This window comes from Ailuropoda melanoleuca, chromosome 5, assembly GCF_002007445.2.
Source record: "Ailuropoda melanoleuca isolate Jingjing chromosome 5, ASM200744v2, whole genome shotgun sequence".
In the NCBI taxonomy this organism is placed as follows: domain Eukaryota; kingdom Metazoa; phylum Chordata; class Mammalia; order Carnivora; family Ursidae; genus Ailuropoda; species Ailuropoda melanoleuca.
The window spans coordinates 76,193,768-76,218,642 of NC_048222.1; the positions used below are offsets into that span (position 1 = coordinate 76,193,768).

At 55.2% G+C, this 24,875-nt stretch overlaps 1 protein-coding gene across 5 annotated transcripts in view; it reads left to right on the forward strand.

Annotated features, from left to right (window-relative positions):
- GFRA2 (GDNF family receptor alpha 2) overlaps positions 1-24,875 on the forward strand; it is a 103,621-nt gene that overhangs the window by 74,209 nt on the left and 4,537 nt on the right. Inside the window, exons 8-9 of one of the 5 annotated variants that reach the window (XM_002914785.4) lie at positions 8,957-9,010; positions 9,933-12,781. The exons of 3 other annotated variants lie outside the window; for them this stretch is intronic. In XM_002914785.4, the coding sequence (XP_002914831.1) occupies positions 8,957-9,010; positions 9,933-10,055 (177 nt within the window). In that variant the 3' untranslated portion in view covers positions 10,056-12,781. Of the gene's footprint in view, positions 1-8,956; positions 9,011-9,932; positions 12,784-24,875 lie in introns of those variants that run through there. One more of the 5 variants, XM_019794732.2, reaches the window with a different exon arrangement.

Genomic DNA, 24,875 nt, shown 5'->3' on the forward strand with positions numbered 1-24,875 from the left:
TTCATTTGTCTGTCTGTCCATCCATCCATCCCACGGTGTGTGTTAATGTGTGCGTTGTGCTCCAGGACTAACGTGAGATGCAAGGGAGACATTGGTGAATGAAACGGACACATCCTGGGTTTTGTAGCCCTTATGGTCTAGTCTGGGGTCAAACAAATCAACGAGCATCGGGCGTGGATTGTGGTCAGTGCCATAATGGGACACATATGGCACCATGCGGGCACGTCATAGGGCTCCCCGCTCAGCCTTTCTCTCTGCTGCTGATCGCCCTCAGGCCTGCACGACAGTGCCTACAGGAGATTCTTTGCTTAGGAAGTTGGTTCTAGTCAGAACACACACACACACACACACCACTTACACTCACATAACACACACATACATACTCACGGACACTCACATAGCACATCCACACACTCTCACGCACACATTCTCAGACACTCAACTCACACATACATGTTCTCAACCACATGCTCATACACACATACACTTTCTCTCTCTCTCTCACACACACACACACACACACACACCCCTAGAGCAGAGTATAAAAGAGGGCCTCGTGCAGAATATCAGAGCAGAGGAAAGACTTGAGTGAGTTTGAGGGTGGTGGGGTATGGTGGGGCAGTTGGGCCCACGGTTGCCCAAAAGGTTTGGGGGCTCTGAAGTACAGTCGGGGGTGGGGAGAGCAAGGCCTGGCTGTGTGCGAGGCGGTGAGGACGCGGGTGTGAGTGCGGCGGCAGGCTCACGGCATCCACAGGGGGCATACAGCTGTGGAACTGTAGCTGACACTGTGTACTGGAAATATGCTGAGAGTAAACCTTAGCTGTTCTCACCACAGAAAGGGAAAGAGAAGGCAAATGGTAAAGATGTGAAATGACAGATGTGTCAATTGGCTTATGAATATTTCACAATATATGTATACGTGTCTTGGGTCATCATGTCGTACGCTTTAAATACATACAATTTTTGATGGTCAGTTATAACCTCAGGAAAGCTGGAAAACCCCCCAGTGCCAGGATGAGGACTTGATCAGGGACAGGGCCTGGCGGGGGGTGTTCCGGTGCCCTGGGACCCGTTGTACTGCGGGAGCAGGTGCAGGTGCCCGTCCTGGCTGGGAAGCCCCCCCCCCTTCCCTCCTGGTGGGCTTCTCTGTGCTGCGATAGCTGACCTCCAAGTACCCTCGTGTCGGACTCAGCATGGGCCCTTCCAGGCCCTGCACCCCTTCCTTAGGTCACCCCTGCAGATCTGGGCTGAGGTGTTCGTGTCACCCTTGGGCAGCTCCTAATTACACTAGCCATGCTTGCGTGGCTGCCGGCGGGGGCCCAGGGCCTGCCGCACAGGCACCGCTCAATTTCATGCCAGAGTGGCGGGCAGCCCGCCGGTCAGGCCTGGGCCACCTGGCCCCTGTGTCCGTCGGGGCACCACCGGCCTCCCTGAGCCCCTCAGAGCTGGTTTACACGGGGAGATGCTGACTCGGCGGCATCAGCTGACCTTTCCCAGGATGCTTACTGTGACTTGCTGTGAACGTAGAGGACTTCGAGGCCGTGGCCTGTTGCCCCCACTGCAGCCCGCCCAGGGCCTGATGGCTCGGACTCCTTTCCACCCCCATCTTCCCCCCCCCCCCCCCCCCCCCCCCCCCGTTTTCACTCGGCAGTTTGCTAAACTGTGGCCTGGTTTCTTTTAGCCTCAGCCTGGTTTTCTGCAGACTCACCATCTGGGGGCTGGTCTTACGCTTGGTTTGATTCCAGTGGAGTTAAGACACGATCTGCAAGTGAGCTGATGTCTGGGAGGTGCCTGCGAACAGAGCAGTGCTCTGTGCATGCTAGGTGTTATGGATGCCGGGGGGCTGGGCTGGGCAGGCTGACTCGCAGGGGTCCCCAGGCCTGGACCCTGTGACCGCCCATTCACAGTCTAGTGACTGAGTCCCTGCGGGCGGGACAGCTGAGAACAGCCATTCCAGGAGAAAAGGAAGAGATCCAGACACTCGGAGGGGCGGGGGGCACCAACCATCACCCCTGGTTCCTTCTCACTGAACCTGGGAGGGCCCCTGATCTGTATTCATCACAGTGTTCAGTGAGCACCTACTACTCTGTGCCAGGTGCGGGAGTGCAGAGTGAATAAGCCCTCCTCCCTGCCCTCCGTCCTGCTGGAGGCTGGCGTGGGTGGTTTGTCCCCTCCCCAGCTCGTACCCGCCCCCTCAGCTCTGCTGGCTTGGAAGGGCTCCGTGGTGGCCTTTGTGGGGGCTTTGAGAGTGACAGCCACCCATAGCTACAGAACGGGGTCCCTGAGTGAGGAGGCTGAGGCTGGGGGGGGGACAGTGGGGGGGCTGTGTACCCCACACAACCCTGGAGAGGGAGAGAGGCAAGGTCCCTTTAATTATTTCTGCCTCCTCCCCATCAATAGGCCCAGGCCCTTGGAGAAGCCTTAGAGACCCCCTTCACTGACCCAGAGATGGCAGCCAGTTGGGGACCCCACATAAGTGACTGGACGTTAGGACCAGAGGGCCTCCTGAGGTCTCCTTCTCAAACCCCAAAGGAGGTAACCTGTCCAGAGCCCCAGCCCGCAGCTCCTGGACAGTGGGATCCCCCTCCAGATCTTCCGCCCTGGGGGCTTTGCCATGGTGGGGGAGGGGTCTGCAGCCGGAGGAGCTCTTGCCCGCTCACGGGGCTGCTGGAGGGGCTCCACAGAGGTGCCAGGAGCTCGGAGGCCCCTGAGGTGGCCCTGTGTCTAGGCACCCTCGATGCTGTTTTGAGTCCTGTGCTCCTGTGCCTCCACTCCTGGCTGTGGCCCCTGCTCCAGGCAACCCTGCCTGCCTGGAACTCGCTGAAACTGGGAGAAAGCGTGGCAGGATCTGCAAACTGGTCTCTCCCCCTCCCTTCTGGCCTTGCCTGTATGTGTGTACATACACACCCCTCTGTGTGAATTCCCTCCCTTCTCTGTAGGCGGCGGGTCCGGCTTGGACCCTGAAGCCCAGCCAGCCAGTCCCCTGGGGTACGGGTGAGGGCTGGGGTGAGCAAGACGCCGGCCCGTGCACTTGTCTGTCCCTCGGAGCGAAGTGCCTGTCCTTCCTCTCTCTGCCCAGTGAGTCCTGCTTGGATTCACCTTTCGGGGTGTTCCCCACCTGACTCTGTTCCTGCCTCGCCTCAGTTGAGCCCCCATCATGATGTGTTCCTCTGCCTTTCCCAGGTGCGTGTCCCTAAGGGACAGGGGCTGCCTCTCACCCTCTCTGTTGCCCTGCATACGCCGGTGCTCAGTGCGTGGCACTGAGGGGGTGCTCCAGAGAGGTTGAAGGAAAGAACCCAGAGTCCCCGGTTCATTGAGTTTATTGGAACCTGCCGCTCTCCGTTCTAGAACAGGTTCTGTGTGCTTCCTTGCTTGTACGCAACTCTGATCAGCTTACCTCCTCCTCATAGCTGCCGTCTGTGTGCCCGCCATGAGGGTAGGGAGGTGGAGAAGTCTTTCTATGGAGGATCCATGAAGCTTGTTTAGAAGGCTCTTCTGTCACCTGATGGGGCCTGGACCAGGGCGGTGCCGTGGGGATGGGGGAGGTGGGGAGATTAGCAGCGGGCTCTTGCTTTCTCTGCTCATGGTTTGTTTCCAGTGTCCTTGGTGTTCCCTGTGCTTTTCTCTGGGCCAGTTTGCAAGGACCCCCTGGAGTCCTGCCTTTCTCTGGGCTGCAGGGCCCTGGCAACACAGCGTCCTTTGCTCTTTTTGTCTCTACCAGCCAGTTTTTACTCTTACTCTTGGTACTTCCTACCACATGTAGCGGCATTAGAAATGTATTTGGAGGGGTTGATGCAAGCCCCCCTCACCACACACCTACAAGAGGCTCAGCAGCCCATGGATGCTTTCGTCCCTCCTCATGCTGCCTGCTGTCGGGATGGATCTCTGACCTTGTGCCCAGGCCCGTGGGCATCAGAGTGGGGGGCCCAAGAGGCCTGGCAGTGTGTACGTACAGTTCTGATGTATGAGTATGGCTCGTTTCCAAGCTTTGAAAGACCTGACTGCATTCCTTCTTTTCTTTCCTTGCTCTAGTTCCCCTTGTAGTTGTTTATTTATTTGTCCATCAGGCCCTTTCTTCATTTATTCCGCATAGATCCGTACTGCACGTTACTCTGTTCCAGGCTCCGAGGCTGACCAGCTCAGTAGGCCAGCACCTTGTCCCACACTGGTAGGATGGGCAGAAGGCATGCTCAGATAATGGGGGGAGGAAGCCACCGGCACACCAGGACGACTGATAAGGTGACGGATCCAGAGGAGGGAGGGCTGCTTTGGACTGGGAGTGGAAGCAGAGGACTCAAGGGCCACACTGTTAACCCCGGTGCTAGGCCTGGAAGACCAGGGAGGACTGAGTATGTGGCGACATGGAATTGGAGTGGAGTGGGTGAGGGTGTCCAGGCAGAGGGGCAAGTGGGAGCAAGGGCACGCAGTCAGCATAGCACAGAACAGGTCCGGTAGGGAATCTGACCTGCCACCTGTTTGGGTAAGTCAAGTTTTATGGGAACAGAGCCACACCCCATTGTTTACATATTATCCATGTGCTACAGGCAGAGTTGCCTAAAATACGTACTCACCAGGCCCTTTGCGGAAGATGTTTGCCCGCCCCCTGGTCTAGAGGAACGGCAGGCCCTGGGCTGGTGAGAACACGGGGTACCCACATGGGAAGGATGGGTGGGGATACAATCTGATGAGCAGGCTGAAGTGGGGGTGTGGGGGGGCCACCAAAGGCTTTGACGGGGAGTGTGGTGGTGGGAAGATGAGCTCTGTGATCTGGGAGGATCTCTGCCTGGGACCGCAGGTGGACACTGACTGGTTGGCAAGGGAGACGCGCCGGCAGACCTGTTTGATCTTTGTCATAGTTGATAGTCACAGGTAGGCAAAATAGGACAGCTGGATAAGGGGGTGGCAGGGAGTGGAGGGGAAGAGGAGTGAGTTACTAGGTGGGCCAGTCAGGAGAAAGGCGGCCAAGGACACTGAGACCTGGGGCTGGCGCCAGAAAACGGAAGCCGGGGGTACAGTGTTCCCACGGATGCCAGACTGGCAGGGCCCCGGGACTGCCAGACCTAGCTTTGGAAGTGGGGACAGAGGTGGGCAAGGAAGAGGAGGAAGACAATAATTCCTCCCAACTGCCTGGACAAACCCCCGCCCCGGAGAAATTTCTAGAAGGATGAACTTTGCCTTTGCTGCCATTCTCCCTCTGTGTCTGTGCCCCTTCCCCCATTCAAGTCCCCCAGTGCCACCAGCTGCTATCCTTCTGGAGGCAACCTGCAGGACAGCCAAGGGCACAAAGTCTCTGTCAGAGGGATTTACTATTAAAGGCTCTTCCCCCTGCCGTCCTTGCAGCCCAGACCTGAGCCCTTTGGGACCCGGTAGCCCCACGGTCCTTCAGCTGGCCTTGAGGGGGGAAGAGGCTCAGAGTTGGGAGGGGGGTGGGGCAGGGGTTGGAGCTGCTCAGCTCTGTTCCGCTAAACTTGTTCCATTGGAGTCCAGGAGAACTGGGTGAGATGGGCATCACGGGCAGCCTTAGGGGCACAGCCTCAGAGGGCAGCCTGCAGCCTGGCGGATTTGGGGAGGGACACTGCCTCTCCTGCTCCTGTTTTCTTAACTGGCGCTGAGGTGACTGTGTGGATGTTTATTTCTCTCACTAGGGTGTGAGCAGGGCTGTGACTCATTCATCTTTGGAACCCCTTGCGGGAGCCGTGGCGGAAAGTTAATGGTGAGGGAAAGTTAATGGTGGGCGAGACAGGCAGTGGATTGAGCCACCGGTGGTTTTGCCATGAGGTAGTGGAACCTTCTCTCTGCACCTCGCGCACAGGCCGCTTTCAGAGAAGGTCAGCTGGTGGGCACCCCCCCGCCCACCGCACTGCTCTGTGTGGCCAGGGCTGGGTGAGGGTCTCAGGTGGCCCCTGGGGAGATGACTGCAGCCTTCACTGTCTGCTCTGTGTCTGCGGGAAGGCAGGTGCTCCTGTCCAGCTGGGCAGAGACTGCTCCCCACCTCGCCTCTCAGGCGGTCAGGTAGGGCGGAGGTAGCCCCAGGGCTTTCACCTCACAGCCCCTTCCGGGGCCCTGCGGCATTTCTCACAGGCCCCGCCTTGGCATGCACAACTCAGTTCGGCTCAGCTTCAGGCCTTGTGGGGTTAAGGAGCCCTTTCAGGTATGCAGAGCCTTGCTGTCTCATGTAGCTGTCACAGTGGGTCAGTGAGGTACGTTGGTCTATCGCTATTTTATAGAGACAAACCTGATGTTACAGGAGGTGAAGTGACTTGGACGGGTCACTGGATGAACAAGAGTCGAGCCCAGGGTTCTGGCCTCTCAGGCTCTTCCTTCCTCGGATGCAGGAGTGGTCCTGTGGGGATGGATACCAAGGATTAGGGCCCTTTGGTTTAAAAGGGAAAGGCTGGATGGGTCTGTGAGGATAAAAGTCTGCGAGCTAGGTTTCCGAGCACGTGAAGGAAGTACTTTAGGGGAGCAAGAGGAAGCCGCAGACGTCACCGACGAGACCTGGGGGTTCAGCACACGGTCAGTATATGGCCGACGGCACGGAGCCTACTGGACTGACTTGTCGTTGGCTCAGAAGGACTTAGGTCAATGCTGTGGATGATGGATACACAGTGGGTGACATGGGGCAGGGGACGGGTCCTAGCCCTGGTCTTCGTGGAGGCCAGTCCTTCTCTCCCAAAGTCCCTGTGGCACTTGTCAGAGACCCCCTGGGGTTGGATTGCCTTGGGGCTGGCCCAGGGAGCAGTGTCACTTTCTCATGTCAACACGGGTCTGATGAGAGGACGGAGACTCGCCCTCCACAGCTTCCTGTCCCTCTCTCTCACCCCCCTCCTCCTCTGTGCCCTCCCTTCCTCTCAGTTCCTTGCCCCCTTTCTCCCTCTGTTCCCCTCTGCTCCTGCCTGCCCCTCCCTATCACCCCCCACCCTCCCTGACGTGTGCTTCTTGGCTCCTGGGGTATGCCTCTCCTTTTTCTCTCTTCTCTGTTCCTCTCTTACTTACATCTTTCTCCCCGCCTTCCTTTTTCCTCAAATACTTGCTACCAGCCCCCTCTCCTGTGTGCTCTTAAAAGGAGCCTGTCAAGTCCTCTCAGCCTGGGGGGCAAGTCCAGCCACGGGCCGGCGGCTGCAGGGTGGCCACATCCAGATCGCACCTCCTCCCCGCTGGCTGAGCCCTTGGCCCCGGTGCTCGGCGGGCTTCTCCCCGCATGGGGTGAGCTGGGGTGCAGGCCTCCAGGCCCAGCATTGGCCCCTGTGCCGAGGACCCTGAGAGCTGGCGTCCCATCACGGAAGCTTGTACTGCCAGGCCTTAGAGGTCACTGAGTTTAGCTGTCTTCTCAAACCTTATTTTTTGTGAAGCAGTAGACTATTTTTAAAAATCATTTTTGTGTATAACTCTAACTTATAACATCAAAACAGACTTGCTTTGGTTGGCCTGGGGGTAAGGACGTTGATCTGGACTGTCTGATTCTACGCAGGTTGCACAGTTAGTGACACTGGGGGGGAAGGGGCGCACCGGAAGAGGACCCGCGCTGGAGGGGAAAGAGGCCTGTCAGACCTGGAGCCAGGGACAGCGGGAGGAATGCTGGGAGGAGCGGGGGCTGGGCCACGTGGCGCAGGGTGGTGCAGGTGCTGCGAGTTGCACGGGGGGTGCCTGAGGGTGGATTGCTGAAGAGGAGGGCGGTTGGATGGAAGACATGGTGATAGCACAGCCCCCCTGGGGGGGTGGCGCAGGGTGGGTGGGCTCTGTCCCGCGGTGGCCTCCCACCGCCCTGGCTGGAGCTGTGGGTTCCAAAGGGCCCTTCTGCAGGGACAAACATGGGTGGCTTGGCTGGGCTGGACCTTGGCACCTGAAGTCACTGGCACTGTAGTCTTGAACAAGATCTCCCTGGGTCAGGTCCCTGGTTCCATCCCTGTCGTGCTCTTCCTCGCTGTGCTCACGTCTCCAGCATTGGTAGAGGCTTTGATTTTGGCTGGCCTCTGTGTGACAGCTGGGCCTTGTTTAGCTGACCAGATGCCCTGGGTGGTAGAGTGCCTGTGATGTTTAAGGGATTATTGATACTTCTGGCCAAGAGCAGCAATTTAGGAATAATTTCTTGGGCTTCCCGGTGCTTTTGGTGGCCAGCTTGCCTACAAGTGCCTTGGGAACCAAGCTGTTCGAAGCCAGGGTAGAAACACCATGTCCCCCAGCTGGTTCCCATGGATCATTATTATGATGGTAGCAAAGGACGGTTTCTCATGCACACCCTCTGGTCCTGCGTCCAAGTGGTTATGCCAGGAGTAGAGAGCCCTGGAATCATCAGCAAGCCAGCCTTCCTTTCTCATTCCTCACCTTGGCCACCATGCTCCTAGGTGCCACACATCTGTTTAGGGTGGAATGGCCAACACCTGGCCCTGTTGCCAGATGTCTTCCTAATATGCACCAGTGGCAGACATCACTAATCAATTACAGTTCTCTTCCCCACCAGCCCAGATAAGGGTTTATGAGGTTTTTGGAGCTGGCCCTTGGATCCCCGTTTTGATCTATGACATTCTTTCATTGATTCATCCTTTTATGCATCTAGCAGAGCATTTACTGAGTTGGCGTTATGATCCAGACACTGCCCAATGCAAGGAAAAGAAGCCATGGTCCCTGCCTTGTGAAAAGGAGTTCTGAGTATAGTCGACGGACATGCAAATAGCTTATTACTACATAATGCCTGAATTTGGGGAGCAGAGTTAGGAATCTCTTCTCCAGGAGCCCAGGGGAGACAGGACCTAAGTGCTGATGGTGTGAGAAAGGGACAAGGGTCTCTTTGCTGCTTGGGATTCATCCAGCATCTTCGCATGCACTCTGTGCTTAATGAGGCCAATGGTGGGGGGAAGGGCCACAGAATATTTGGTCTCATTCAAGTCATGGGACAAAGCTCGGCCAGAGAGCCAGCTTTGGTGGCCCGTCCTTACTAGCATCTTCCCTTCCACAGGAACAGGGGCTGAAGGCCAATAACTCCAAAGAGTTAAGCATGTGCTTCACAGAGGTGAGTGAGGGGCAGAGCGAGGGGTGGGTGCAGGGGCCAGAGGGGGTGTTTTCCAGGTGAGTCTCGGACTTGGAGCCGCCAGATCCCATTGCACGGGCCAGGCTAGTTGAGCTCCTGGCCCGCCTAGACTGGGGTGGGCACTCACTGTGCTGGGGGTGCAGGCAAGGCGGCAGACGGTGCCCTTGGCCATCTCCTTGGGTGAGACACAGGAGCTGCTCTGAGCAGAGGCCCTCTCAAGCCTTCCTGACTATGACACGTGTCCTGAGCACCTTCTCTATGCTGGTTTTGTGATACCGAAGAGCTAGAGAGATGGAAAAAGACACAGTCCCTTCCTTGAAGGAGGTTCAACACAGGAGTGTGTCTTTGACTGCATCCATACCGTGTGTGTAGGTATTTACATGTGTATAAAAAAGAAAGGAAGCATAAGCTTCTGAGGAGGAGAGAGTCAGAGATGGGCAAGGAAGCTTCATGGGGCAGAGGGATTCAAAGAGATTTGGGAGCAGGAAGAACAAAGCTTCTCCCTCCTCCCCTCCNAAGCTTCTCCCCCCCCTCCCCTTTCCTCACCTCTAAGAAGCAGGTGCTTGTGGACCATGGAAGTTGCTGCTTGAGATCTTGGTACCATGCCCCTCCTCTCTGGTGTGTGTCCATAGATCCTCTTCCTTACTTGGCAGCATCGGCCCATTTGCCTGGGGACTGCTGCCCTGGCTCCTGGAGCCCAGGGCTCAGCTCCGCTCCGGGGAAGCCCGGCTCCGTCTCCACACGAGCACAAAGCTCGGTCCCCTGGGTGGACCGGGAGGGCAGGGGCTCAAGGACTCCACTTCTCAAGTCCTTCTCTTTGCTTGATCCCAGGCCTGCTGACTCATTTGGTCTTCTGTCTTTCTTTGTGTCTTTGCTTCTGTCTCCCCTTGTGCCATGGCTGCAGCTCACGACCAATATCATCCCAGGGAGTAACAAGGTGATCAGACCTAACTCAGGCCCCTGCAGAGCCACGCCGTCGGCTGCCTTGACCACTGTCTCCTTCCTGATGCTGAAGCTGGCCTTGTAGGCTCTGGGAACCATGTCGGGAGATTTCCGGAAACTACACAGATGAGAACACCCGCCTGGCAAATGGAAACACACACACACACCTTGCAAAAAAATTTATTTCCCCACCTTGTCTCTGAACCTGTCTCCTCCCAGGTTTCTTCTCTGGAGAAGTTTTTCTAAACCAAACAGACAAGCAGGCGGGCAGCCTGAGAGCTGGCCCAGAGGTCCCTCGGCAAGGGAAACCCAGCGCCGAGGAAGAGCGTGAGGGTCTAGAAATGCCCTTCACTTTCTCCTGGGGTTTTCCTCTCCGGATCCTGCTGATGTAAGAGACCAAGATGACACCCCTGCAGTCCAAGGGACTCGTGGCTGTGCTGATGCGAACTGGGGGCAGGGTGGCTGCTCTTCTCAAGCTACCCACTCCAGGGACCTGCGGGGGGCTTGGCAGAGGGCATCGGGCAGCAGGGCAGCAAGGCTGGCTGCTGGGGGTCCAGCTGGGTACCTCAGGACCCCCACCTGGCTTCGAGGATGGAGTTTATTTCATTCTCTCTTGTCTGCGGGTTGAGTGGATCTGCGTCTGACCTGGGAACCCCGAGCGATGCCTGTGGAGGGGATGGCTCCGGGCTCCCTGACTGTGGCCTGGAGGGGGTGCCGGGGCCAGCTCCAGGGGGCTTGGGAGCTCAGCCCTCCTGGGACTTCCCCGTGGGCAGAGGGAGCAAAGCTCGGGCACCAGCTCAAGGCTGCTGCTTCCTCCTTGGTGGCAGGAATTTTGAAATCAAGGAGAAACGATCCTTTGTTGGCTCCTTTGGTTTCTTGTGGGTCCATTCGGTAGATCTCCCCCCCCCCCAGGGAAAGGGGTCCCTGAGAGGGGCAGAGAAGAGCATGGTGGGATGCCTGCCGGCACCGTGCCCTGGTGGCTGCAGCTCTCTCTCCTCTCGGCTCCCCGTTCCTCTTCTCCACGTTCTCTCCTCATTCCCCAGACGAACGCCAACTGTATGTACAGAACACGACTCTTTTCTCAACATATATGTATATACACATCCATATACATATATCGTGTGGTTTCCCCTTTTTTTCCTTTTTTTAAGAAGCAAAACTATGGAATAATACCCCAACAGATGAGCGAAAATGTATTATTGTAAAGTTTATTTTTTTTAATAATGTTGTCTATAATGGGAAAAAACGGAGATTGACTCCCTGTGTCTCTGCCTCCGTCGGGCTGACTGGGCTGTGGAGGGGGGTTCCTGATTCTTATTCATACGTAGCCAAGGCTCCAATAAACATACTAGGAAGCAGTTTGCCTTCTGCTCACTCTGGGCATGCCTTCTCCCCTATTTTGTTCTTGGCTCATTGCCCCCTCTTGGTCGCTTACCTGGGCTCTTGGCAGGCCTTGGGGAGAGTATGTGTGTGCACACGTGCACACGTCTCCGTTCATCATGTGTCTTCTATGTGAGTGATAAGCTCCTTTAGGAGATGGTTGTCCACTTGGTGGATCTCTGCGTCCTGGCTGTGCTGAGCCTGCTGGGCCCTTAAAGCAGTGGTGGGGACGGAGGGCCAGAGACAGCTTAACCTTGACGCCTCGGGTCTGTTTGGGTTTTAAGGCTGCCAGGGTGGTCCTAGAAGTGGCCCTGGTGGTGTTACGTAGAGTGAGGTGGTTATCTTCCCACTGGGACTCCTGGTTTATTTAAGGTGTGTGATTGTGAAGGCGGGGACCTGGCCTTCTGGGTCCCACTAGAGGACAAAGACGACTGTGGTCCATCCCTTCTTCTCTTTTTCTCTAGTTACCACCCAGGCTCCACCTGGATCCTGGGCCTGCCATATTCTCCTGGAGAGGTTCTTCGTGGAGAAGGCTGGGAGGATGCCTGCTGGCTGAGTGTGCGTGTGCACACCCACGTGCAGGCTTGTGAGTGTTTGCATGCACATATGAGTGTGTGCACACAGCAGGAGGGGGTAGGGAGACGGCCACATGGGAGTGTTCCCACTGTCAGGGCTGCATGTGATTCTATCCCGTTGCCACTGGGAGATGAGATGTTGTTTGGCAGTCTCCCGACTCTGGGTCCCTCCAAATGGCTCTTGTTTCCAGTTGTAGAGACATTGGCCACATTGGCCCACGATGGTGATGCGTGTGGTGTACAGGTTCCAGCCTGAGTGTGGAGGGACAGTGGGCCAGCCAGCTCTCTTCCGCAGCCACCACCGGCCTTACTGTGGGTGGAGGTGGCTGTGGAGTTTACTTGGGAATCCATGTTCTTTGTGAGCAGCGAAGACTGGTTAACTTAAGGGCTTTGGGGGGAAAAGGCTCACAGAATCAGTGAAAGGTTGGGGGGACCAGGGGAAGCTGGGGCAGGAACCAAAAGACATCTGAAGGGACAGAAGGCACTATCTGCAGGGTCAGCAGGCTGCTGCCTCTGGGATGAACGACAGCCAACTGTCGTGCAACTGGCTGCACTGGGGCCTGCGCCTACCTCCTGCCATACTTTGGTGGGAGAGGAGACTATGTCGTGTCTGACGTTCCTGACGTGATATAAACCTTTGGCTTGCATAATGAAGGAGAGGAAATTTCCCAAAAGGAAATGGAGGTGCCATTAGGAAAGAGGAATGGATGTGGGGCAACTTTCCTCTGCCTTAAAACCTCTCCCTATCCAGGTATCACGTAGCTGAAATTTTACTATTAAATATTCATTCCTTTGGTTGAGATGATTCCTGTTCCCTGTGATCCTCTCAAAATATGTAAATAAAACTGGGAAGAATAAAATGTTACTACTTAAATGCTAATTAGTTTAATGGTTTGAGTGAATCTTAGTTAACATTAAGACATTTGGGCCTAGACATTGAGCTTGGGCTCGGGGGCAGTTAAGTGAAGAGGAGCAGGAATGGAATCAGAGAATAGTAGGGGCTCCAGAGAGAGAGCTGAAATTATTTTAGGGTTCTTCTGGGGAGAGTCAGGCTGCCTGAAGTATAGGCTTATTGTGCCTTTACCCCAGTCATCTTAGTCTGTACAATGTGCTTTCTCTGCCACTAGCCCCTTGCGGGTTCCTGATCTGGGGCATGCATCTATCTGCAGTCATGCCCCAGTACCTTGTTAAGACTGAAACCACGTAGGAATGCTTTTCCCCTCCCTGGGGAAGCTTCCAGCCTGGGACAGTTTTGCTCAGTCAAGAACCCAGACATCTGCTTCCTGCCTGGCTCATGCCCTGCTGCCTTCCTCTCACTAAGGTAGCTAGGACCGCTGGGACTGGGCTGAAGGCCCAGTGGAGACCTATGACGGTGGTGAATCCAAGAAGGCCAGTTCAGGATCGCAGAGGACTCCGCATCAAGTGAGCTGCGCCCTGGTCCTGAGCTGACCTCGGTGGCAGGCTGCATGGCTGGACCTCTGGCTTGTTCTGAGACCGGATGCAGGGTCTTTATCAGTTCCCTGCCTCCCACACCCTACCTTCATTAACTGCTTGCCAACACAGGTTTCGCAGGACTGAGTCTAACCCTGCTCTCTTGAGTCCTTCTAAGACACAAGCCCCGACTCCATCCTCAGGACCTAGCTGGGAACTGCTGTCTCCACCAGACCTTCTGATGCCAAGCTTCTCCAGGGCTGCCAGCTGTCACCTGTGTCCTGGCTCCCGCCCACCTAGGATCCCTGCGTTAGCCTCCCCTATGCTGGTTAGCTGCTGACCCTGGGCTCCCAGGGTCTGATGGTCCACCTACAACGGCTTAACTTCATGCCCAAGGGCCTCATGGGGGGTGGTGTGCACGCACACCTGTGTGTGTGCCTGCCTGTCCCTAGTTTCCAGCCCTGTCCTAGGGACTGCCCAATGCCTGTATAAGACAGAGACTTGTCTTTCCTCACATAAGTGCAAAGCCCCAGTGTTGCCTGCTGCGGGGGAAATTCTGTGCCAGTCTTTTCTAACTTGTGAACTGAGTTGAACCTGGGTCTTCCTCTCTTGTAGGCTAGGATACCAGGGGATAAAACTGGTCACACACTCCGTGTTAAAACAAGTAAATGTATTCATAGACTGTTGCCCATTCTTTTAAAGTCTCAGTGGGGAGTAGATCTTTATCTACTATTTAGAATAGTAGATTTAGAAATCTATTTAGAAATAGATTTAATTTTTTGAGGAAAAACCAAAGTCATTTGGAGCCCAAACTGGTAAAAAGTTGATATCACATTGTTGGACTTAAAAAGGCTGGTCACTATCATCTTGTTCAACCTTGGTTACCTCATCTACAAAGTTCTGTTACATGATCTGAAGGCCCTTCTGAACTCTGCACCGGGCCGGAGGGGAAGAGAGACACAGGGACAGACAGAGGCCCACACCCACGGGCTTTTTTTGCCCGGGTAGCCGCCTGTGTTTTGAGCGAGGTGGGGCCAGCCCCATCTGCCCACGTGGCCATTTGGAATTTCTGAACTCAGATGTGTTTTCTAAAAGCCCAGCCATATGACTTCATTGTTCCACTCCTATCTTAAAACAAGTGAGTGAATGGAAAGAGCTTTGAAATCCTCACCAAGATGTGGTTTGTAAAATCAGGGCTGTGCAGAGAAGCGGCCGTTAATCAGAATGTGATTTGCCGCATTCCACTTCTGGACTCAAGTGCTGTACCTTCCAGAGCAGAGAAAGGGCTGTGAACATTTTAGGAGGATTTTAACAGCATTACTCAAAACGGAAACGAAATGTGGGTATTTAAAAATCTGTCTACATAAGATTTAACTAATGCTTACATAGCCCCCACCGTGGGCCAGACATGGTTCCAAAATGGCATGAACATCCACTCATTTCATTCCCACGGGGACGCAGCGAGCTGGCTCTGTTTCCCCATTCTGCAGACGAGCAGACTGAAGCACGGGCAAGGGGCGATCCCGCCCCAGACTGTACCGAGGGCCGGCGGCCGCGCTCAGACGCCAGCGCAGGTGGGCTGCCTTGTGGGTCTGGGCTCAAACTGCCAGGCCAGGCCGCTGCCCCAGCTGAGCTGCCACGTTTGCCCCTGCGCCGGGCTGGTCCACAGCCGGCCTGACCGGGGCAGTCCCTTCCCTGGGGGGCTCCAATGAATCTGGGCTCCCTCGCTGTGCTGCCCTTCCCTCTCCAGCCTACAGGGCACACGGTGAGGGAGTTGTGTAAGTGAAGCTCGTTAAATCCAGTATAGCATGGACTCAAAAAGGGGGAGAAGCGCAAGGAACATGCTCACTGGACATGGCTGCTCTGGACGTGGCTCACCCCAGATATTCCTGGGTGGGAGCACTCCACCTCTGTGTGTGCTGGGATGGGTGTGGACCTTGTGGGGAAACAGCTTTGGCAGGAAGAGGGCCTCTTGAGGAAGGAGCCTCACCACCTTGGAACCTGCTCATTTGACGATGAACTGCTCTTGCCTCGGGAACACCATGGTGTAGAGGAAAGAGGACACATATGGGGGTCAGGCGGACCTGAGTGTGAACCACAGGTTCCCGCTGAACAGCTGGCTGATCGTGTCCAGCGTGAGCTCCAGGCTTCTCGTTGGTAAAATGGGGATGCTGTCCCTGTCTCATAACAACACTCATCAGGATAAAAGGCCAAGGGCCTGGCACATGGTGGGCAGCGCTCAGCCAGGCCCCTCCGTTCACTAGTGGGCATGCTACCCTGGACCTCCACAGATTCTCGGCACCTGCCCGGCCCCCCAGGGTTCCTCCTTTTAGCAGCCGGATTCCTTGTGGCAAACACAAGAACATATGGTCATTAGGTGCCCGGACTGAACTCTTTGAACCATTGCCAAGTGGGGTTGAGAGGGCAGGAGGGGTGGAGAGAGGCAAAAAGGGAAACTTCTTTGTTATTTGTAAGGCAGAGTTGACTTGATCCGAGAGTCACTGGGGACAGTGGCTACGGAAGGGCCAAATGTCATGCTCTCTGGAGTTCCTTTGATTGGCCACCCCCTCTGCAGGCATGAAGCAAAGGACGTGGCACTGCAGTGACAGCTCAGCTCAAGGACACCAGGGCAACTGCATCTCAGGTCACCGGCCCCAAATGAAGACCAGGAAGCATTGATGGGCCGTGCGTCCTGAGGGCAATGTCAGTACCCACGGGCGACAGGCTGGTGTGGGATCCTGGTGGGCCCAAGGCAAGAGCAGAGTGACTTAGCTACCATGGGTTCTTGGGAACTACCTGTGGGGAGAGAGCCCCAGGCTCCACTTTTGAGATGAATTCTGTGTTACCTCAATGCTTTCTGAGCAGAACTGGCTGTCCTCTGCGATTTCCCTGTAGAAACAAGGCTGGCAATGAGGTGTGCGTCTCAGCGTGTTCAAGCTCATAGGCTCTCCTCAAGAAGTGTAGGGTCCACCTGGGTGGGTGTCAGGAACCTGCATGCAAAGTCTGGGGGGCCATCCACCAGCTACGTCACTGAACTTCTCTGAGCCTCAGCAAGGTTGCTTTAGATCAGAGATCAGCACACTCTTCTGTAAAGGGCCCGATAGTGAGTATCATAGGCTTGGTGCGTCATGCCGTCGTGGCTGCCGCCGACCAACTTGGCCTTTCCTAGGCGATATGTAAATCACAGGGCCTATGTTCCAAGAAAACTGTATTTACAAAAGCAGACGCAGGCTGAACTTGGCCTAGGGGTCGTGGTTTGCCACTCCTTGCTCTAATTAATCTGTGTGACCAAGCTCTCAGTCCCCACTGAGCTTTGGTGGTGGGAGTGCTGATGGGTGGCAGGGCTGGAATCATCCCAGGGTTGGAGGAAGAGAGAGGGCAGTGCACCACTCTGACGAGGGAGGTGAAATTGGTGGGAGAGGGCACCAGAAGGAAGGGCTGGGCGCTGGGCGGGAAACGGGAGAGAAACCGGGTACCCTGTGGGCTGTGCTCACAGCGGCATGGTCCGGAGGGTGGGGGCTGCGGTCGTGCTCTGTGCAGGGGCTTTGGGCCGGGTGGGCAGATGGGGCTGACATTCAGCTGCACTCACCTCACCATCTGTAGGCCCACCCTGGGCCTGAGAAGGGGTCACCGCTTGCTGGTTTGCACGAGGGCTCTTGAATGTGCTGCAGCAGGGCCTGCGTCCAAGAGCAAGGGAAGCTGCCGTCCCAGGGCTGGGGGAGGAGAAGGGTCACAGGCGCACTCAGAAGGTGGGGTGTGGCAGCGGGGCCTCCGAGAGAGCCCCGGCGTGGCTGTCGGCAAGTCACTTAACCTGGCCCAGCCCCTCTTTCCTCATCTACAAAGGGAAGGGTCAGAGGCAGTGCTCTCCAAGGTTCCTTTCCACAAATGGGATTCTGTGATTTTATGACTGCCAGCTATTTCTGAGCTCACCAGCCCGGCACAGAATGACTTGGAAGGAGACGGAATTCATCTCTCTTTCAATAAACACAGCCACCCGCTTGGTTGCTCCAATTTTTCACCAAGTGTCTTGTGCAGAGCTTCGGACGGCTGCCGTGGGGCTCATTCTGGGTCTGGCTATGGTGGCGCCCCCCCCTACCCTGCTCTGCTCCATTTCTTCTCCTTTCAAGGCAGCGTTCCCCAGAAAGTCGACACCTGCTGGGGCCACATGGAGCTATGCCTACCATGTCCTGCCTCCTCTTTCCGGGGAGGCCACGCTCGAGTCCCCATCTAGCCTGGATGCTGCTCGGCAGTCAGAGGTCATAGAGCTGCTGACGCTTGGACCACCCAGGCCCGAAGTGACTACTCCTCACCGAATCTCTCTGCAGGAGGAGTTTGCCCAGCCACCACGGCTGGCATGATTTGGGGGTGCGGAAGCCCTTGCAGCTGGGGAAACCTCCTCGGTGATTTTCCCTGAGCGCACAGGGGACTCCCCTTCTCTCCTCCTTGCCCAGGCTCATGCAGGAGCTTGACAATTTAAAATAAAGGCTGCAGCTCTCACTCTGCTTCATATAAAACCAGAGTCTAGCCTGGCGGGCCGAACAAATCCTTGTGGGATGACACTTCTGGCCTGGTCCATCCTTCACTTTTATCCTCTGTGGAAGATGAAAGGCCTTTTTTTCAGGGGCCTCCACAACCTGAAATCACTCTTAATTCTCATTGTGTTAGAAAGCAGGGTGAGTGTGAGGCCACAGGACATGAAGGACTCTAAAATGCTGCGTCCCAGAAGTTTGTTTATAGCATCTCAACCTGGGAGCTGCTGAGACAACCTTCCCTTCCAAATGAGGAGGCAACTTTATTGGCTACTGGAAATGGTCCAGAGGGGCTGTTGTCCGGTGACAGGGTGACCCGTCAGCAGCCCCTCAAACCTGCCCAGGCCCATGCATCTCAGTGTCTGGGGCCTGAGCAGCCGTGGAGAGGACAGGGCTAGAAAGACTGCCGGGCAGTGGGAGGAGTGCTTGGGGGAGCAGCCACAACTGCTGGGTCCCTGTCATGGGTGGGGTGGGGCTGAGCTCACGCTGTGGCCCTCATTCCTCTGTGAGCATTCCCTCCATGCACCCTGGCACCTGCCTCCAAGTCTGCTGGGCAAAGACCCCACGCACCTGGGGAGCAATTCAGCCTGGTCCTGGGCATCTCCATGAGGACTCAGGGATTCACGGATCTGGCATGATGTCTGATGGTGTCAGGACAGTGGCAGGGCTGGGGATGGGTATTGCCTCCCTCTGAATGGGGCTGTGGTGTCAAGAACAGAAGAGGGGGGCTCCCTGGGATCCCTCCAACCTCCACCCTGGGGGCTGCTGTCCCAGAGACCCTCCCCTTTTCTCTTCACTTCATCCTCTGCCCTCAGGCAAGGGCTGTGGCCTTGGACACTTCCTTCTGTTGGAGCCACTCCAGTGTCTATACCTAGGCAAGCAAATGCAAATGTGGGTTCTGACTCTGTGGGGCTCAGCAGATGAGCGGACTCTGGGGTGCTGTGCGGCACCAGGAATTCAGGCTTACTGTCGCTGTCATTCTCTTCCTTTCCATCGTCGTCTGCCGGGCTGGTTTTCTCTGGCGTCACCTCCTCACTCAGGAGTGTTTGTTCAGCCTCTGTAGGCCCTGCAGAAGCGAGGCTTTCCTCCTCTGAGTCCTCTCCTTCATGTCAGGTTGCTCTTCTTCTTAGCGGCTGGGCCCACCAGAGCGGCATCGTGGGGGATGTGTCCCCACAAAGTCCTTGAACTAGCTGCTCTCTGCTTCCATCTCCGTTATCCCATCCACGCTGCCCCCACCGTCTGGTCCCGCCCCTTGCCTGCATCCTCTCCGTGGGCTGCAGAGTTGAGAGCAGAAACTACGGGGCTCCCATCAGCATGGTAGGCAGCCTCCCTCCACCCACGTGGTTTGCCCTAGGAGCGCCATCTCCCCCACTAGGAGCCTCTTCAAATTTTCCTGCACATTTTCTTGCATCCCTGCATCCCTCCATCAGCTGGGGCCAAACTCTTCTCGTTTGAATGAAATGGGAGGTCAAGGGAGACTCATCTAAATGAGTAAAAAAAATCTGAACTTTAGAGTCTTGCTTAATAAGTAAAATGATCTCTCTGTAGTAGGCCAAAGCCCTTGTAATGGCCTGTGAGACCCATGGGATCTGGCTGGCTGCCTTCCCACCTCCTTCCCAACTGCTCACCCCAGCTTACTTGCTCCAGCCAGCTGCCTCCTTGCTGCTCTTTGAACATGCCCGGCGGGCTCCCGCCTCAGGGCCTGTGCGGTGGCTGTTCCATCTGTCTAGAGTTTTCTTCTTCTAATCATTGTAGCTACCTTCCCTGCTCCCTACTTCAAGTCCCTGCTCACACGTCATCCAGTTAATGAGTCCTTCCTTGTCCAGGACACTGCTCTCAGCCCCCTCCTTCATGACTTCCCATTCCTAAACACTTCGCTTCTCCAAAGCACGTGTCACCTTCTGACAGACTGGACATACACACGGATGTCCATGTGTGTTAGGGCTGTGCGTGTGTGTGTGTGTGTATCTGGTATTTACAAGCTATCTCCTTCCACTACAACGTAAACTCCAAGAGGGCAGGATCTCCATCTGTTGTTTTTCCATCACCATCTCCAGGCACCTGCAACAGCGCCTGGCAGAGAGGGGCCTCAACAAAAATTTGTTTGATGGACTGAAAGAAAGTAGATAAGTAGTTTCAGTGGGTCCCAGGAGAATGTTCAGGTGGCACATGGAGAGAAAACTGGGTGTGAGAGGAACAGAGCGAATCTTGAATTAGCACAGAAGCAGAAGCCCAGAGAGTGCTGGCCTGGGACGGCTTTTCCTTATTGTTGAAACTGGGGCGCCTGGGTGGCTCAGTCAGTTAAGCGTCTGCCTTCGGCTCAGGTCATGATCCCAGGGTCCTGGGATCGAGCCCCACATCGGGCTCCCTGCTCAGCGGGGAGTCTGCTTCTCCCTCTGCCCCTCTCCCTGCTCGTGCTCTCGTCCTCTCTCTGACAAATAAACCAATAAAATCTTAAGAAAAGACAAGAAAAGAAACAAGTCCAGAACGTGTATTCTCTCCCGGGCCACACTGCCTGTCCTGACCAGCAGGGCCGAGCCTAGAACTCAGGACTCCGTCGTTAGTCTGAGCCTCCTCCTGCCACCCTGAGCAATGGTTTCTTCTCTCAGGTGGTTGCCTACATACCCTGCGATCTCATTTAAAAGAATGAATTTGCTTAGCAAACTCTTCTGGTGGGCAGGACAAAGGGCACTTTCTGGGGAGCCAGTGAAGCACTGGGGTTTACACCTGGTCGGATTTGGTGAGGGCGTCTAAAGAAAACCTTGACCAAGGATGGCAACTCGAACATCTGTTTTAAACAAATTCAGTGGAGCTCCTCTGCAGGAAATTCTTTTGTAATCAAGCTGGCACACATCTGGATTGCTCCATGCCGTCTCTCCAAATCACTGTGGGTCCTGGTTTACCCAGCCCCACCCTCCTAGCTAAAAATTGGGAGGTTAGCACCCGGTGTACCAGCCTGAGCTGGGAAAGGTTAAAGAGGGGCCCTGAATGGAGAGGCAGAAGAAGGGGGTAAGGGGCTTATTCACTCTGTGGAGCTACCAAGAATAAAAGGGGAAAATTAAGTCTTGCTTGTTCAGGTATGTGATTGGGAAAGGCAGTCAGCAGAGGGACGAGGAGCTTGTTAGAAATCACCAGGCCGAGGCGCCTGGGTAGCGCAATTGTTAGGCATCTGCCTTCAGCTCAGGGTGTGATCCTGGCGTTCTGGGATCGAGCCCCGCATCGGGCTCCCTGCTCTGCTGGGAGCCTGCTTCTTCCTCTCCCACTCCCCTGCTTGTGTTCCCTCTCTCGCTGGCTGTCTCTCTCTGTCAAATAAATAAATAAAATCTTAAAAAAAAAAAAAAAGAAATCACCAGGCCATTACAGCCGAGATCAACAGTTGGCTCTTGAAATGGGGAGGACATAGACACAATCACAGGAAGGCGATGAGATGGAAAGTTTCCAGTGTGCCCCAGCGCACACACAGAACCTCAGATGAACGGTGAGCAGCCTCCTTGTCATAATTACCCCCCAGCCCTTGGTGATAGGGCGTGACAGGCACTGGTCTGGGGCCGGAGTCAGAGGTCAGAGGCAAAGTTCCCGGGCCTCCCATCGGGGTCACAAAGCTGCTGACTTTTCAAGACAAAGGAGAAGTCAGGGACCAGGAATGGCAAACCCTGGGTCTTAAGTTTTTGAAATTTACTGACAATCTTCTGCTTAAAAAACTGCTTCGTGTGCATGACACGGGGCTCTCCTTTCCGTGGAGGGTGAGCCGGGAAGGGCTGCACGCGCAGGGCCTGCTGGAGCCCCACGGCAGCCACACTCTCTCTTTCCCGTGCTACCGTTCCACTGTGAGCAGGGGCTGGGTGCGCGTGCAGCAGTGAGTATCTATATGCATACACCCACGTCCACATTTCTTCTTGGCAGAACAATGAGGGTGGGTGGCATGGTTCCCTCTGATGATTCTCTGAACCAAACCTGAGTTCCTTTGTGGGAAGCTGACTGACTAGTCGAAGGGCAGTGGGCTGAGATAGGGCGGGACCATGGAGGCCCGTCTCTTCGGCCCAGCCCTGCAGCCACCCAGCTGCTTGTGGTCTCAGGTGACCAGGGGGACCATGGCTGGGTCTGGCAGCAGGCTGGGGGGGAGCCCACGTTGCAGGGGTTCCTGCTGTCTGTCTACCTGCCTTCCTTTCTCAAATCCGACGGAGAGCCTCTCAGTCCAGGGCGCTTCGTCAATGGCCCCTGTGATGGCACTCTTCCTGTGATAATTTGCAACTGAGAAGAATTTTGCTAAACCCTGCATTTGGCTTTTAAAAATGTCATTAACTATTTGCACACGAAGTCAGAGAGAAATCAAAAGAAGAGTGGACGAGGAGAAAAGCATCCACAGGGAAGGCTGTAGAGGGATTTCCCCTCTCACTTTAATTGGCTTCCCGTATATGGGGGAGATTGCCTCATAATAAAAGATGGATAGGATTTCGACACTGCGTCCCTTTGGGTGGGGTCGCCCTTTGGGGGAATTCTGCACAAGGCCCTCAGGGCTGTACTGAAGTGGTGGTGTCCTTGAGATAGACAACAGGCCAAAGGGGGTTCTAGCGAGTTCCTCACCACTGAGGGTGGTCATTGGTGGGGGCTTTTTTTCTTTAAAGATTTATTCATTTGAGAGAGAGAGAGAGAGAACATGAGCAGGAGGCCCAGAAGGAGACGGAGAGAATCTCAAGCAGACTCCGCACTGAGCATAAAGTCGGACGCCGGGCTGGGTCTCACGACCATGAGATCACGACTGAGCCGAAACCAAGAACTGGACGCTCAACCGACGGCACCACCCAGGCGCGCCAGCTGGGAGCTCTTGACTGTGCTCCGCTGGGATGGGCAAGGCCTTTTGCTGGTCCTGGAGGAAAACGTGTGAGGGAGGTGGTTATCTGTCTGGGCATGAGAAAAGCAAGGCTGTGGTCCCTGTCCTGGTCCAGGGGACCTTCTTGTGTCTGGCTCGATCTCCTCTTCTGTCAGTGAGGGCTTTGGAGCAAGTGCTCAGGCGATCTAGAGTGAGTGGAATGGGTGAGAGCTGAGGGTGGTCCATCTCAGTGTGGGCCAGTTACATTTCCAGCTCCTTCAAAGACAAGCTCCCGCTAGGTGAGCTTGGGAAGCCACCAAACCTCTGTAAGTCTCCATTTGTCACCTGTAAAGGGTGACTCTTATTTTGATGAGTGGGGAGTATTGAATGAGCTAATGTGAATGTAGTGCAGGGCCTGGCACGTAGTAAGCTCTTCACAGAATAGGTTGCCTTCCTGTGTCCCTGAGAAGGCAACCTCACTGCCCACACCCAAGTCTTTCCCACTCGCGTGCTGCAGCAGGTTGGGGAATGGGAAAGCCGGGTACGGCCACTGTGTGAGTCTGATCCCCTGCATAAACGGGCCCTGGGGGGCCTGCTAGCACACTACGCCTGGCTCTCTTGGGGGGTCGCTGGGAGTCACAGCCACTTGAGGAAGGGTTGCTTTGTCTGTGAGCCCATTCTGGAAGACACTGCCCATTATAGGCAATGTCCCTGAAATACACGATCTTAGATTTTAGTACAGGAAAACTGAAGTCCTCCTGAGGTTAGACCACTATCGAGCAGACCATATTTCCCCTTTCGGCCTTGGTTGCCAGAAAACACAATTAAATTTTGTGCTTAGGAGCTATAATACTTGCACTACTTGTATCACCTAGCCTCTCTCACACATCCTCAGGCAAGCCTCTGACTCCCCACGTCTGGGAAAAAGGCCCACCTTAGTGCTTCCGGTGTTCACGCTTTCCTCAGACAGAACACTGTTGGGCTGATGTTCTCCCTCCCTTTCTCTCAATGCACACACACACACACACACGCACAATGTGGTCAACACATACATGGACACACACACCTACATACACGTGTACTCACCCCACCCCCAGCTGTAAGTTCCTTGAGGCCAGAGTATGCCTTTCAGCTCAGTACATCAGCACAGAACACCTGGCCTCTGAAATCTGTGAGATACTCAATTAACGATCATTTACTAGAGGAGAATGAATGAACAAGTGGTTGTAGAAAACACTTCAGGTCGGGTACCAGATGTAATCATCTTTCCTATTCAATGGGGTTTGATCTTTTACATTTCCATCTTTCACAATTACTGTGCACCTTTCATGGTAAATGCAACTCTAAAGCTTTTGGAATTATGTGGGGTTAGGGATGTAAATAACTGAACAAATGAATAACCAACTTTCTCGGCCACAAGGCCCCCTGTGCCAGCTTCAGCCTGCGAGCACCCTGCGCTCCAGACCGTAGACTCTGGAGGAGAGCAGGACGTGCATTTTCTGGGCTCTGTCACTTAACCGCTGTGTGCACTTGGGCAAGCCGCTCTGCCTTTCCGACCTCCTCTTGTCTTATTTATCAAAATGGAGGTAAAGAAATTTCCTTTATAGGGTAGCGGGAGACTAAACAGACTCCAAGGGTGGTGTGTCTATTTGGCCCATAGAGAGTACGCAGCAAACGTTTATGATGAAAGAGCCCAGCACGGTGATGTGCTGTGCCACATGCGTCCTGCCGTTCTAACTTTGCTTGACGTTCCTCGAGGCCGGTACTTTGCCTGACGCTCCTTTGCTGTAAGCTTGACTGCCTTGCTGGACACGCTGGCTCTGCAAATCCCCAGATAAACTTCTGAACACCACTGGAGACACTGTCCAGACAAGTAATTGGTCCGGCTCACGGACTTGCCACTCATGGAGCTGGGAGGGGCCCGTGAGGTCAGGGGTCTGCCTGTCATTTTATGTGGGAGGAACTGGGGTCTAGGCAGGTACTCCAGGCCACACTGCTGGATGCACGGCCTGGGCCAGACCCTGGGTGGCCCTGACATCGGGCGAGAACACCTTCCCCTCCGTTGGGCCCCTGGCCAGGATGGACTGTACTTGCCCCAGAGCACTGGCTCTCTTAGTTCATGGCTTCAGGACAATTACCCATGGTGCAGGCTTGGAGCTTTATGTTTCCAAAGTGCTATT